The sequence below is a fragment of the Panonychus citri genome, unplaced genomic scaffold (assembly GCF_014898815.1).
Source record: "Panonychus citri isolate SS breed McGregor unplaced genomic scaffold, ASM1489881v1 Contig00139, whole genome shotgun sequence".
Classification (NCBI taxonomy): domain Eukaryota; kingdom Metazoa; phylum Arthropoda; class Arachnida; order Trombidiformes; family Tetranychidae; genus Panonychus; species Panonychus citri.
Genome location: NW_026515544.1, coordinates 787169 through 802435, shown reverse-complemented (window position 1 = coordinate 802435; position 15267 = coordinate 787169). Strand labels below are relative to the sequence as shown.

General features: G+C 31.2%; 3 protein-coding genes across 3 annotated transcripts; 1 reads left to right on the top strand and 2 right to left on the bottom strand.

Annotated features, from left to right (window-relative positions):
* Window positions 1-201: 201 nt before the first annotated feature.
* Window positions 202-1108, bottom strand: LOC128394132 (ras-related protein rab7-like). Its single transcript, XM_053354398.1, has one exon. The coding sequence runs from the start codon at window positions 1004-1006 to the stop codon at window positions 392-394; it is 615 nt and encodes a 204-aa protein (XP_053210373.1). The 5' UTR covers window positions 1007-1108; the 3' UTR covers window positions 202-391.
* Window positions 1109-2515: 1407 nt separating this feature from the next.
* LOC128394129 (motile sperm domain-containing protein 2-like) lies at window positions 2516-4777 on the top strand. Its single transcript, XM_053354395.1, has 2 exons — window positions 2516-2982; window positions 3796-4777. The coding sequence occupies exons 1-2, from the start codon at window positions 2930-2932 to the stop codon at window positions 4622-4624; spliced, it is 882 nt and encodes a 293-aa protein (XP_053210370.1). The 5' UTR covers window positions 2516-2929; the 3' UTR covers window positions 4625-4777.
* A 176-nt stretch (window positions 4778-4953) lies between these two features.
* On the bottom strand, window positions 4954-15163 carry LOC128393949 (nose resistant to fluoxetine protein 6-like). Its single transcript, XM_053354182.1, has 9 exons — window positions 14762-15163; window positions 13079-14711; window positions 12866-12965; window positions 12166-12427; window positions 8571-8773; window positions 7751-7874; window positions 7415-7604; window positions 6052-6194; window positions 4954-5932 (listed from the first exon to the last, which is right to left on the bottom strand). The coding sequence occupies exons 1-9, from the start codon at window positions 15161-15163 to the stop codon at window positions 5483-5485; spliced, it is 3507 nt and encodes a 1168-aa protein (XP_053210157.1). The 3' UTR covers window positions 4954-5482.
* Between the last annotated feature and the right edge of the window lie 104 nt (window positions 15164-15267).

Genomic DNA, 15267 nt, shown 5'->3' with positions numbered 1-15267 from the left:
TCGGAATTTAAATTGTAAAGTTATGTTGTGTTTGTGATGATCGATATCTAAATTGTTGTATTTGAATGTGAAAAATGAAAGGAGGAAATTTAATCAAATTAATGAAAGTGAAAATGGTAGGCGTTAATGAGAAAGTAATTAATTGTGATTAAAGTTTCAGGGGATTAACTAGGGAAGATCAAATGATTCACAAAATTGTGATTAGTTTGATGATATTATTTATTATTTTTTGATCCACGGAAAAAAAGTGATTACACTTATAATATAATATATAATGGAAAAAACTACTTTTACAATATAATAGAAGTAGTTTTAATAATTCAGTTAGTTGTTGTTGTTGTTGTTTTTGCTGTTGTTGTTGTTGCTGTTGTTAGTGCTGGTGGTGTTGATGTTAACAATTACATGAATCACTTTGAGGTCTTGATTGATCAAGCTTGATTTCCGGGAATTCAGAGTTGAAAATGTCAATCTCGGTTTCTTGAGCTAAACCATTTGAGGCAACTGTTTGGAAAGCCTTATCAACATTAATCGCCTCTTTGGCTGATGTTTCAAAGTAGGGAATCTGATTTTTACTCTGACACCAGCTAACTGCTCTTTTAGAGGTAACAGCTCGATTCTCAAGATCAATCTTATTACCAATAACAACAAATGGAAAGCTTTCAGGATCACGGGGTGATGCTTGAATTAAGAATTCATCCCTCCAGGCGTCTAATGATTTAAAGGTATTGGGCGCTGTCACATCGAACACAAGAACACAACAATCTGCACCACGATAAAAGGCAACACCAAGTGACTGGAATCTCTCCTGTCCAGCAGTATCCCAAATCTGCATGGTCACAAGTCGATTCTCAATCTCAAATTCTTTTGTTAAAAAATCTGCTCCAATGGTCGCCTTATATTGATTACTGAATCTTTTGTTCACATATTGATTCATTAAAGATGTTTTTCCAACACCAGAATCACCGAGAATAATTACTTTCAATAATACTTTCTTTCGGGCCGACATTTCTATAAATTCAAACAATCAAACAATCAAACAAAATAAAATTAATAGTAAACCAATTCAGTTTCAACAGTGACAGTTAATAAACAAAACAATATAGACAAATGATATAGAGCCCAAAGTCAGTCGATTCCGTCGCTCAGTTGCCAGTCGGAAAAATCGACTGTGTCTTCAGTTGTTCTCCAAGTAACTGAGCAGTTACAGTCAGTCGAATTCTAGTTAACTCGACTGAGGCTGAAGGCTCAAGTGTTCATTGGATCTTTCAAAACACAGCCGAGTAACTAGTTCGATTGTGGCTCCATCTCTCCCCCTGCAACGAGTCACCTTTGTCTTGGTTGTGATTTTTTTTGTTCCCAATTGAATCTCACCAAACTGTCGGGAAGAAATTTAAAATTAATATTATCAATTCATTACGAGTTTTCAAGGTTAACTTGAATTGAGTAATTTTCTTTAATTGAAACCATTGATTAAATTTAATCTCGTTCGGATCAACCGCTTTTGGAAATTTAAAGAATTTGCCTTTACTTGTACATCTCGCCGATAGAGTTCGCGTTGGTTTGAGGTTATTTGTTTACCTTTTTTAATGTCTTTTGGTGTTTTTTGGTTTAATTAATAAATTCTAGTGAATTAATTGTTCAATTATTGAAATGGCTCTTTGGCCTATTTTGCTTGTTGGATGTTCCTCTCCAATTATTTATAGAGAGGTAAAAGATCGTTGGGTCAATAAAAAAACACTTCGTTTCCGTTGGTATGAGCGCCTTGTGGATAACCAACCAGCATTTAAAGGGTAATTTTTGCATTATTATTGAATTAGATTTAGTTATTTGTGATAATTAATGATTATTTCCTTTTCTTTTAGAACCGTTTATGATCCAGCTAAACCAAAAGATGAAGATGAATGGGGGAACAAGATAGAATGTTAGAAAATCAACCCATAGAATCAAATAAAAAATGTAATTATAATAATAAATTTTAGGTCAATGGCTGTCCAATAATTAACTGATAATTAATCTAAGGTGATCGATAGCTAATTGTACCGTGTTGGTAATTTTATTGAATCATAACATCAGCTATGGTTTCGTGTATTCAATTCAATACAAAAATAAAAAGTCCTAAGGGCAAAAAGATGACAATTTAGACCAAGAGTCAGCTAACTAATTAATTGATTGTATTATTGTGTAGTTGACAGTTAGATAGTGAACTGAACTGATCAATGAATCTTGTTGATAAAATAACTGACGTAAATACAATTAATTGATTAGAGGTTACAACTGATCTGTTGATTGTTACTATTTAGTATTGCAAGTTAATTAAATTAACTATTGGTGAGATAAATAAACTGAAAGCATCAACAAACTTGGTAATCAAACTAACTGACCTTTGATTATGTGAATGAGTAAATAAATAAAAAGTAAAAGGATAAAAGCTAAAAGATAAACGTTTACAATTAGCTTAGAGCTTGATAGTTACAATTAAGACATAATTAAAAATTGATTAGCCTTGGCTGTTTATATGCGTGATTAAAATGATTATAATTAACAATTAAACTGGTCTTTTGAATGACTCACACCCTTTTTGGTGTCAAAATACACTTTCAGTTTCACTTTTACCTTTAAACTTTGAAATTGAAAATATTTTCATCATTTGATATAAACAAATTAATTAAATGACTAATCAGTAAATTATCATGATCCAGTCCATGATTATGATGATGACCTGAGCCAATCTGATCAGGTTTTCTTGTTATTGTGAGTTTCAACTCCCACCTCAATCTCCTCACTCTCAATATATTGAGACGAAAGCTTCATGAATATCACTTGATAATAACTTCCAACTAAAACAACATTGATCATCTTAATTTCTGTGAGTTTTAAAAACTATTTACGCCGCGATTTAAATTGTTACTTTCTGATTGTTATCTGAATCATGAATTTCCTGGTAAATGCTGCTTTTCATGATGGTAATTCTGGACTGATCAGGTAAGACTTTCTCTCTTCATTTTAATCATTACAATCAAAATTTCTAATTCAGTGTTTATTTTCTTGTTAATTTTACTTACAATTTAATCATTACTTGTAATCATAAATCGTCAGTTTTAAAAATCGTTTCGTGGTTTGATTATTGTTAATTGAATGATTGGAGTTTTAAGTCTTTTACGATTTAACTCTACTGTTGTTGATTACAATTAATCAGATCGATTCATTGAGATTCACCATGAAATTTGTCTGAACTAATCAGTAGCTAATTTAAACCTAAAAGTTATTTAGTCATTCAGATAATTCAGTTAATAACCATAGTAGCTGATTAGTTTTTCACACAATCATTAAACTAATTAGAATCAGCTGTTTTCCAACTGAAACAATTGAATTAATAATTGAAAATTAGTCGATTGAATCACAATTAGAACTCACTGTTTGATTGATCCTCAAATTCATTAGCTCAACAACTTTGTTAGGAATTGGAAAGTAGTCAAAAACCATTGCTAACAATTAATTGTGGTGTTTAATTAAGAAGAGACAACAATTGAATATGTGTCAACAGATTTACAATATTGTTGTTTCTTAAATTAATTACTATTGATTAACTTTTTAGTGATTATTAATGAAAATTTTATTCAAGATTCGGTTTATTAGATTTCATCGGTCAAACGGTCAAACCTCAAAACAATTTAAGATGACCTTTAATTATGATAAAAACAACGTTGAAACAAGTTAATCAACTAAACTGTTCATCTTAACCTTGATTAATTGATTTTGTTTTTCCATTTTTTGTTTCGTTAACAATTTAAACAGACCTGAGACTGAGGATGAACGTCAATCGTTTAAACTTGAAGAGTTGAAGCAACAATTTAATCTAGAAACGATTACACAAAGTAATCAATATGATCCTCGAGATATTAAATTGCTCGCTAATAGTGATTTGGGTTTAACTTTATTTCTCGAATCAAATGATTGGAAAGTTAATTCAGCTCTTGAATCATTGAAGCTTCATTGTTCATGGCGACGGGAAAATGGAATCCTTGATCTGACAATTGATTCAATTCCTCGGGAAATTCATTCAACTAAACTTTTCATGTCCAACGGGCTATTTGACAATTCAGGCCATCCCTTGTTTTTCATTCAACTGTCCGTTAATCCGGGACCAAAGGAATTGCATCCATTGGTAATTCAACATTTCCTTTGGTCATGTGAAACCATTAGAAACTCAGTTATCAAGTGTGGTAAACGATTAGCAATCATATTTGATTGTCGAGGAGCTCAGGTTGATATCACCCTGTTGAAGGAGATACTGGACATTTACACCCGCAAGTATCCACCTTCAGCTGAATACATCGCTTTCCTCGATATGTCATTTGGATTCAAAATGATTCTTCAGGTGATTAAATACTTTTTCCCCAAATATTTGTGGAAGAAAATGATTTTCATCGATCGACCGACCTTATATTCAATGGTCAATCCCGAGAATCGCCCTGATTATCTGGATGGTCTCGTGTCACCTTCAACCGATGATCGACTGACCTCTTGTCCGAGTTTAGCTGATTATGTCAAGTCTCATTCCATTGATGAAAAAGTTTATGAGAAGATGAAAAATCATCTCACCAGATATTCAACAATTTACTAATTGCTACACATGATAAATATGTTAATTTGGTTCCTCTTAATAGTTTGATTAATATTGATTATCAATCAACTTTGTAACAGTTATTTATTCATCTATTGTATAATTTATTTGATATTAAACGTTAATCATGTTTACAATTTAATGTTGATTGAATCATTTTAAGAAACTTTAATAGTGATTTATGATTATTTTTTATTTATCTTTTATTTCACAATTTAAATCAAATCAACAAAATAGTTAATTTGGTGGTTCACATTTTTGTTTTCATAATGAAATTTGTTACAATAATTTTTACGTTGATTCAATTGTTAAGAGATAATTGTTGTTGATTGTCGCTTAATAGTGTTTACTAAATCACGTTGGATTTTATTTGTCCTGTGAGTTAATGAAAATTAATTGATTGAAACAATAAAATACTTCATAATCACATTCCCGATGTGATTAATGTCTTGATGAATTGTGATTTTTCAATTTGTTTGGTTGATCGTTGAAATACAAAATTGAGATAAAATCTATGTATAAAAAATGATGAGAAAATAGTGGAAATAAATTGTAGTGAAAAATTGTTCATATCAAACTAGAATTGAGATAAATGGGTGAGGAATTGATGATCTGGGCCATTAATTAATTGTTTGTCCTCTGTGTCCATTCAAAAGTTGATTAAATTTCAACATTATCAACGTGAGTATTGTGAGTATTGTAACCTTTTTAAAAGAATCAGATTGCATCAGGAATCAGAGTTTCCCTGAATAATCAATTTCACACTTAGATTTTGATAATTGGATGGACATGATTAAATTGCCAAGATGATGATTTTTTACATTATTGTGGACAAATTTTCGCTGTCATTTTATTGCTTCAGAGTCTAATAACGACTCCATTGTTGTTGATTCCGTTTGGTTGCTGTTGATGTTGTGGTTGAGGCTGAGGCTGATCTTGGAGAGGAACTTGTTCTTGATCTGACTGTTGATCATTTTTTGATTCTGTGGTTAATTGTTGGGCTTGTTTTTCAGCAGAATTTTCATCCTTGGGTAATGATATTTCAATTCGAACCTCACTGTTTCCTAAAGTCGCTCCATCAACGGTACAAATGGATTCTTCTGGAGCTGTTTTCTTTTCCTCGCTCATTGGATCACTTGAATTACCATCAGTTTCATTTTCATATTCACGAAGACGTGATTTAAGATCACAACCAAATAGGCATTTAACAAAACCCGTGGTTATTTGATAAAACGGAGCCTCGATCAACAGGTAGGTCAGATAACCACAAAATAGACTGACCAATATTATGCCAAATGATGTAATGGTCTGAATTAGTAAATAAAAAAATGAAGAAATTAATAAGTGAGATTCGTATATATGATTAGTAAATTACAGGTAGAAAAGTACAAATAGTAGATTTAAATAATTATAATGTATCAACGTACCAATTCAAAGTTACGATAATCAACTAAATCACGTTTTGTGAGGAAAAAGTTCCAGATAATAATTAAATGTATCAAATATACTTGAAGGCTGAGACCATTAAGTGTTTTAAATGCTTTCCAAGACAAAAATGATCCAATCATACCTGAGAGAATGGGGAATAAAACAATCAACAAGAAGACAATTACAATTAGTTATCAAGAAAGAAAAAAATCAATGGCTGATCAATGGTTTGCTTCTCAGACCAATCTGGTTACATTGTCAATCATAATTGAAACAACAATACAAAGATAAATGATTAATCAAGAATTAAGAAGGAAAATTCAACTCAACAATCAATTATCTCAAGCTAAATGAAGATAGCAAAATATGGTCAATTGTTATCGGTCAGCAATTTGAAACAATTGTGATTGATTGTGATAAATGATTTAAAGTACCAAGAAAATAGTGATTGGGATCTATGGGTTTTGCCTATTCTTAAATTGTCGTCATTGTTATTGAGCAAAAAATAGGTTAGTCTAATCACAGTTAGAGGTTGACATTATCTACCAACGGCATCACCTTTGACCCTTTAGTTTCAAAACGAGTTTATCAACAAAAGATCACTGAAAATATCAAAGATAGATGACCAAACCTCTGTGATAATGATACCTTTCAACTGGGCAGGTAAAAATAAACTGGTATCATTTTTACCTGTGTTACTGTTACTATTACATTGACCTGTCATTATTATTATTTAACGATTAATTTGAGGTTGTTAATTTCAATAATGATCATAAAAATGCAACCCTATAATTTAACACAATATCTATTGGTCAGTTTAAAAGCTTTTCAACTTACTATTTACCTGAAAGGTAAATTTATGGCTACTAAAGGTGAAACCTCTGCAGGAATCTACCTTTTGTTTGTGATACTTGTTAACATTTACCTGTGTTTTTTAACCTCAGTATCAATCTTGTTATCATACCTTCAATATTACAGGGAGGTTGAAAATTTTGAGCTGATCATTTGAATATTTTAATCTTTCCTATCTATTGATTATACTGTACTAACTACGTTAACAAGATATAACCATTTTTCAATTGCCATTTAAATAGTAACAAAGACACGGAATTGAAAAAAGATACTTAATCCGTTATAATGGTCAGTGTTTGACCATTAATAATAGATTTGACTTTCTTTCGCAGACAAATTTAGCTTGTAATTGCTATGATTAGGCTTGGGAGACACACAAATACCAAGTAAACAGTGAATATTATCAAAGATAAAATCAATTCCAATTTGAATGGACAATAATCAAAGACTGTTATTGTTAAATTATTGTTTCCATAAATTGTTAATTTGTTATTCACGATTGTTAATTACCTCCTTGTTTAAATGTAAATTGATGGATAAGCCAAACAAAGAATGAAATAAAAGCAATTCGGTGTAATGCTGAGTAGATGATGGATGAAGTTAGATTAGGAATCTCTTTAAATCCATTCCATTTACAGGTAATCAATATTGAAGATAAACTTATGGCACCAAGAACAATCCAAATAGCAAGTCGAAGACCCTTAAAGAATTAAAAGAAATAAGAATAAGATTAAATTAGATGTTTGAAATGAAATTAACATCAACAACTTATATGAAAGGGATAAGAGATGATGACAATAATGAGATAGGTGAAAGATCTGAGTGATTGAGATTATCCTTTTGTACCTTGTTTAGTATTGGTTTTGCTGGTTTCTTGTAAATTAGATAAGCCAACAGGAGGCCCACGAAGTAAGAGGAGAGGTGGTTATAAGTTGCAAAATATTGAATTGAAAGGTCATCTCGTAGCTGCCTGTTAACATTGGAAGAAGAGAGAAAAGAAAACAATCAATAAGATGAACCCAACAATCAACTTCATTGTTATCACTTCCTTGATGATAAATTGAATTGGAGAAAAAAAATTATCTCTCTCAGTGTTCAGGTTAATCTTAAGGTGAGTCTATCAAAGTATTCACAGTAACTATTATACATTGGTAACAAGAATCAAGATGAAGGAAAAAATAAAATAAAGATTGTGTAACAATAATAGTAATAGATTATTATATGTTCATGGAAAGTAAAAGTTCAGAAAAGCATGGAAATAGAAATTCCTAATAAGAGATTATAATAAAATAAAAGCAATCGATTGATTAATTTCCAGGTAAGTCAAACAAATCATCGCCTACGATGAGAACTATAAGATTGATGAACTTGACCTGCCCATTCAATTGCGATTAATTGTATTATCTAATAACTAACTAATGATTAGGTGATTATTAGTAATATTATCATATTCATCTTGAAGTAATTAAGTTTTTCATTCAGTTTCTTTTTTTTCGATGAAAGAAAAATGATTCCAATGGTTTTCCCTTTGATTTCACATGACAATAAATTATTAATACTTTGAATAATTTGTTAATTTCCTTGATTAATCAACACACTGAGAGATAATAATTTCTAATCAAGTTCAATCCATATTATAGTGATTAGTTAAGCAATTTATACTAACTGCATGTTTGGATTATTAAGAAGCATTGTTGGTGGTAAATTATATTGATAAGTAAATAAACCAGGTAAAACGATTCCAAGTAAAATGAGTAGGAGGGATAAGGCGATTCCGAGAGCAGGTCGTCGGTGGATTAACATGATAACCATGAAACCAATGATCTGAAGTTGAAACAGAGCAGATAAGAACCATGTTTGTGGTAAACACTGTAAGTAGAGAAAAAATTGAAAGAATTAGTTGATTGATTGAGTAGAATTGTCAAAATAAGACAATTAATAAATCAAAACATTCAAATGATTTAGATGATAAATTTAGTTATTGATCGTAAATTCTGAAGCAAATCAACAATTAGATTACTCTGAGTTAGCATTTCATCTGGAATTGTTTCCCATGTGAGTAATAACAATTAACGAAAGTGATGATTGTATGTTGATCATACATACATGTATGATCAACATACAATAAACAGCTAGTAAATAACAATTTAGATTGTCAATAGAATATTTTAAAAATTAAACACGGTCAATTAAAGATGTAACGATTTCAATAATGAAGGAAAATAATATGGAAAAAAGGTTAATTGCTAATTTAGAGACAAATTGGTTTAATCCTTAGGAAATTTCAATTAATCAACATCGAGATAATCAAAGGTTTGTAACAATTTGATTTATAATTGATACCGACAGTTAAGGTTATAATTGTGTAGATGTAAAATTTATTGATGCTACTGAATTTAAATTGATCATCTTGGGGAATAATGATCAAGGATGAATTTACCAATATGATGGTTAATCTAGAAAGATTTACGAGTTTTCTTGAATACTGGTCATGTAATTTTGTGTTGACCTGCCTGAATTTGGTAATTGACTCGAAATGATTTAATTGAAACAATTACTTGATTCGCCTCATCGTTAACGTTATTATTATCATCATTATTTGGCCTCAGAGTGGCCTTGGTATTAATGAAAGAAAACGGCAAGAGGCCGTTGGAAAATAATTTTATAATCACCACACTACAATTAATACGATTCACGATTTTGATGGTAACGTTGAAGAACCTCAAGCGCTACGAAGATACAAAATATACCATTAGTAGCTTCTCAAGATCTAAAACTATCACCAACCAAAAATGATAGAAAAAATCTTATAAGGAAATAAAAATTTCAGAATTTCTCCATCTCCTTTTCTCTTTCTAATTGATAATATCTTCTCGCTTTAATTAACTTTTAAGTTAATCAAAAGAGAAGAGACAAGAGAATTTTCATGAGGAGAATCGGTATCAGAGAGAGTGAAAAAAAGGCAAACGGAAATGTGTAAAGTGATCGTAAGGCCACTTAATAGGAGATGAAAGAGATAAGTAATCAATTGATAAAAAATGAAACGATTGATCATAAGATCGCAAGTGCGATCAACAAGTCTAGAAACCGAAAATGATAAATAAATGCTTAGCATTCATGTTAGTCGATGAGCTCCTTGTTACAATTTTTGTGAGAAAAGTGTAATTGTAAACATTTAATTAACTTAAACTGGGATTTTAAGTTAATAACGTCAATCAGATTTAGCTCTTGCGTAAATATTGTGGAGTTAACAATTAGACTAAAATTTCATTACTATTGATAATTGATTGTTGTCCAAAAGTTCATTTACTAATGTTGATTTTTTTTCTCACACTGTTATTAATTAAAATTGTTTTACCTTTTTGATTAATATTAATAACAATAACCTGGTTCAATCCAATGTAATCAAAAATTCACTATCTGTGATTGTGATTGACTTTATTTAATTGTTAGGGTGTGTAAATGAGAAATTTAATTTTCTTATATAAAATTAATCTAGATTATTAGGTAAGAAATCAGATCAGAGAATCAAATAAAAATGTAATTATAATAATAAATTTTAGGTCAATGGCTGTCCAATAATTAACTGATAATTAATCTAAGGTGATCGATAGCTAATTGTACCGTGTTGGTAATTTTATTGAATCATAACATCAGCAATGGTTTCGTGTATTCAATTAATACAAAAATAAAAAGTCCTAAGGGCAAAAAGATGACAATTTAGACCAAGAGTCAGCTAACTAATTAATTGATTGTATTATTGTGTAGTTGACAGTTAGATAGTGAACTGAACTGATCAATGAATCTTGTTGATAAAATAACTGACGTAAATACAATTAATTGATTAGAGGTTACAACTGATCTGTTGATTGTTACTATTTAGTATTGCAAGTTAATTAAATTAACTATTGGTGAGATAAATAAACTGAAAGCATCAACAAACTTGGTAATCAAACTAACTGACCTTTGATTATGTGAATGAGTAAATAAATAAAAAGTAAAAGGATAAAAGCTAAAAGATAAAAGGTAAAAGCTAAATGTTTACAATTAGCTTAGAGCTTGATAGTTACAATTAAGACATAATTAAAAATTGATTAGCCTTGGCTGTTTATATGCGTGATTAAAATGATTATAATTAACAATTAAACTGGTCTTTTGAATGACTCACACCCTTTTTGGTGTCAAAATACACTTTCAGTTTCACTTTTACCTTTAAACTTTGAAATTGAAAATATTTTCATCATTTGATATAAACAAATTAATTAAATGACTAATCAGTAAATTATCATGATCCAGTCCATGATTATGATGATGACCTGAGCCAATCTGATCAGGTTTTCTTGTGATTGAAAGTATTAATTGTTGAAGCTAAATAAATTAATAAATAAATAAATGAAATAACTAATTAACATGCAGATGATTAACCACCTTCACAACATTGACCTTGATTGTTGCTGATTGAAGCTAAATTGTGAATATTTTGGGAACATCTTTTCATACTAACAACTGAGTTTCGTGTTTAAAAGTTCATAGTGAAAGGGAAAAGTTTCCCAGGAAAAATTGAAAGTTAATTACAATCAGTAGTTAGATTACTTTTAAATTTAACCACATTGACTTTTAAGTACTAGTCTATTCTAAATCTAATCAACTGACAATCAAATCGTAAAGTTGATCATCATCACATCAGGTCAATTGATATCATGTCTTCAAATTCATGATAATTTATTATTCAAGGTTGTTGATTGTCTTAACCAAAAAATCCCCTGAGGCAATTGGTTAAATTACATTACCATTACACAATCGATAGTTTTCCATATGATTGGTAAGATTTCCCCAATTAAATTGATTCATTTGAATCATCTCTGACCATGACAATTGGATGATTCTTAATTGGATAACTCAAAATACATCAACACAAAATTTTATGATTGAGTTAATTATAAGGGTTAAACATTTATTACTTGATAACAGTTTAGTTATTATCAAGTAATTAAAAATGTAATGTAAGAGATGTGATTAAGATTTTCGATCGAAAAATTAATTAGACAGGAAATTAAGATTTACCTGTCTGGTAATGAAGATTCAAGTACAGAGGTTAAATTTTGCTTGATCGGTCATCCGAATAGATTAACCGTTAGAGTAATTAACTGATCTGTTACCTCTGAGATGATGCAATTTTTTATCGCAGATATTGATTGAAAACAGTTTTAATGAACAATTGGAAAAACAAAGGAGGAAATTAAGAAACATAATTAACTTACCATTTGATTAATAGGTAACCAATTATTGAATAAAAATATATTGGCGATTCCATTTTGATTACATGGTTCAACAATTAATCTTTCCGCTCTACTAAAGGAAGGACCATTTTGCCATGACCATTGGAAGACGATTAGTGTAATCAAGATGATACCAATAATTGAAGGAACATAAGATAGCCAAGTACGAATAAAGAAGCGGCCAAAGGTTGGACAACGTTTACGTTCTCGAGCTCCCAATAGACCAAGACAAAAGACGAATCCACTGAAGAGAGATGAAAGAGGTTCAATCAGATTATCAAATCCGGCTTATTGTTATTCAAAGTCATTAACAGTAACTAAATTAAAATCCTTAATCGTTAAATTATATAAAGATTCACAATAGATAATGAAAGACTAAATTGTGATCCGTGATTTTCTTATAAATCAGACTAATTAAATACATTAATATCACATATTATCGGTCTACTACCTGAAAAATTTGACTTAAATAGTCTTTGTTATCGTCGACAATTAAAGTGGTTAAATTGATTCACACAAATAGAGCTGTAAAAACGGACCTAAGTAGCAACGGATCTTTTGATTGTTTCATTGCTTTTGCACAAATTAACCTTAAAAACAAGATCTTTGATCCATTTAATTGACTGATGTACTTTTCATCTTTAATAAAAAAATTAAATTGTCCTTTGATTGTTCAACTTACCTCAAAAGGAAGAAAAGTTCAGCCATGTAGTCCCATGAATTTAAAATGAATTGGAACATGATTGATCCTCCTTGTGATCGAAAGTCCATGTGCAAATTTTCTGTACCGAGTTAAAGAATATGATTATTAAATAATTGAATTTAATTCTTTTCATCAAGTAACATTATAGTTCGTCCATCTGAAAACACAATGGTGACATTTGATTGCACTTACTCAGCAAGTATGTGATTGGTAAGCCACCAAGTTGATACACATTTGCGATTATAATCCAACAAACAGAGAGAAACTGGAGTCCATGAATCCACGAGAGTGATTGACCAGCCATTATTTGTCTCTCTTTAGCTAATTTCTCTTTCTTTGCTTCGTTTGGTGTCTTGTTATGGCCTAAAAGTGCCTTTGTATTAGAAATACTGGAGAAAGCGGCAAATAATCGTCCAAGGCAATTTTCTTCCTTCTTCCTAATATACAAATCATATGATGTTCCAAAAGCCACCATGAGTCCAAGGAGGCACAAGATGAATATGGCATATTCTGGTGGGGATTGGGCTTCCCAATAATTTGTTTCTGGTGTGCAGCGAGAATTGAAGGAAACCGTGAAATTAAATGGAGTTGCCAATTCATTGAGTATTTTGGCGATATCTTTAGATTGGCAAACTGAAGGGATACACATCCCTACGGTATAAGAGTTTGAATATAATTCTTGAGCAAATGAACCCCATTCCTCGAGATAAGTATTTTCAAGTTCAGTTCCAGCATAATTGAATAAAGATGATTTGAAATGAGCCCGTTGATCTTTCGGTGGTTCGGGAAGTGGTGGTTTGACATGAGCTAAACAGTATTTACCAGTGAATTCGTCTTCTTCCGCAATGGCATCATCACTTGCTCGAACTTGTAAGCATTGGTCAAAATTACCAAGAGAGCTCAAAGTTCCAGCCAAAAAGCCATCTCCTCGTTGACCATACGAATCTAAAAATTGGAAGGCCCATGAACGTTTAGCTTTAACTCCATTTGATATCGCGAGAATTGCTTTTGAACATTTCCCGTCGATATGAACTTTGTAGCCTAACTGGATTACATGAGGTAAGATTGATTTACCAATTACCGAGGTCTCATTATCAACTATTCCGGAAAGATAGCGATAGATATCTTCAGATCTTGAATCAACAGGCAATTTAGATCGATCTGGTCCTTGAAACAATCGAACCAATAAACCAGAGCCTGACGAACCTTCAACAGAAAAACTTTTATCCTGAGACGATGGTGTTTCATTGGCAGAATCATTGCCACGGAGAAGATCGACAACAGAATTTTCTTCGAAACTTGGTAATGTAAGATTACCTAAATCAAGATCATCAAACGAATCAAAGGATAAATCAGATGAAGACAACGATTCGGTTGATCCGGTTGACGATGAGCCCTCGGGCTTATTCAATGATTCTTTCATTTCACTTTTATTTTCTTCGTCTTCCTCTTCTTTTTTATCTTCTGTTTCGTCCTTCTTTCCTTCATGGCCATTTCGAAGAGCTGAATTAGCTCGACTTTCACGACTATCAGGACTATCTTTTGGAACGAGTTCTTCGTCATTCAGGAAATCAGGTGGTGATATCTCTGGTTTACTAGTTGATGTAGTTGTTGTTGTTGTAGTTGTAGTTGTGGAGGTGGTTGAAGTCGTAGTCGAAGTGGACGATTCGGTAGATGAACTAGATGAATTATCATTGTTACTTTTTTCAAGCTCCTCTGATGTTGATACTTTTGCAATTATTTTCTCTGGTTGTATTGTAGTAGTTTGATCACTTGGATCTTCTAATAATTTATCTTCACTTTTAAGAATAAATTCTTTTGTGATTCAGTCGATTCAGGTTTCTTAATTTCAAGATTACTTGGATTCACAGTTACTGGTAATGTTATTTCTGATTCTTTATCATTTTCAATATCGATTTCTGCTTCTCCTTTACGATTTTCTGGATCAATTTCACTAGATTCAGTTGAAGTAACATTTGGTTTTGAGGTAGATGTCACAATGTCGTCCGATTGAGGTGTAGTCGTCGTTGAGGATTTAAATGAAGGTATTAGCGATGATGGGGATGAGGGTGTTGATGGAGTTCTACCTTGTCTGACTGTCGATGGTTTAACTGTGGTAGTTGAAGTTGATGTGCCCGGTGATAAGTCCAATAGATTAGGTTCACTTGTAGTGGTTGGAACAGATTCCTCAATGGAATCAAGTTGACAGTTGACAGTGAATTTGGAAAAAGCAATTAAGTTCACAAAGAACAATAACTTAATTAGATTGACCAACATCGTGATGTGAAGAAAGAGAAAGGGTTAATGATTGAGAACACAAGACACAAGCACAAAGATATGAATAAGATTTAACTAGAAAAAGACACAATAACCAATGGAAA

Coding starts and splice junctions, on each gene's coding strand:
- LOC128394132 (XM_053354398.1), bottom strand. CDS start 1,006: ATGTCGGCCCGAAAGAAAGTATTATTGAAAGTAATTATTCTCGGTGAT.
- LOC128394129 (XM_053354395.1), top strand. CDS start 2,930: ATGAATTTCCTGGTAAATGCTGCTTTTCATGATGGTAATTCTGGACTG. Junction 2,983..3,795: donor GGTAATTCTGGACTGATCAG/GTAAGACTTTCT, acceptor CAATTTAAACAG/ACCTGAGACTGAGGATGAAC.
- LOC128393949 (XM_053354182.1), bottom strand. CDS start 15,163: ATGTTGGTCAATCTAATTAAGTTATTGTTCTTTGTGAACTTAATTGCT. Junction 7,605..7,750: donor CAAAACCAATACTAAACAAG/GTACAAAAGGAT, acceptor TAATTCTTTAAG/GGTCTTCGACTTGCTATTTG. Junction 6,195..7,414: donor ATTTACATTTAAACAAGGAG/GTAATTAACAAT, acceptor CCATTCTCTCAG/GTATGATTGGATCATTTTTG.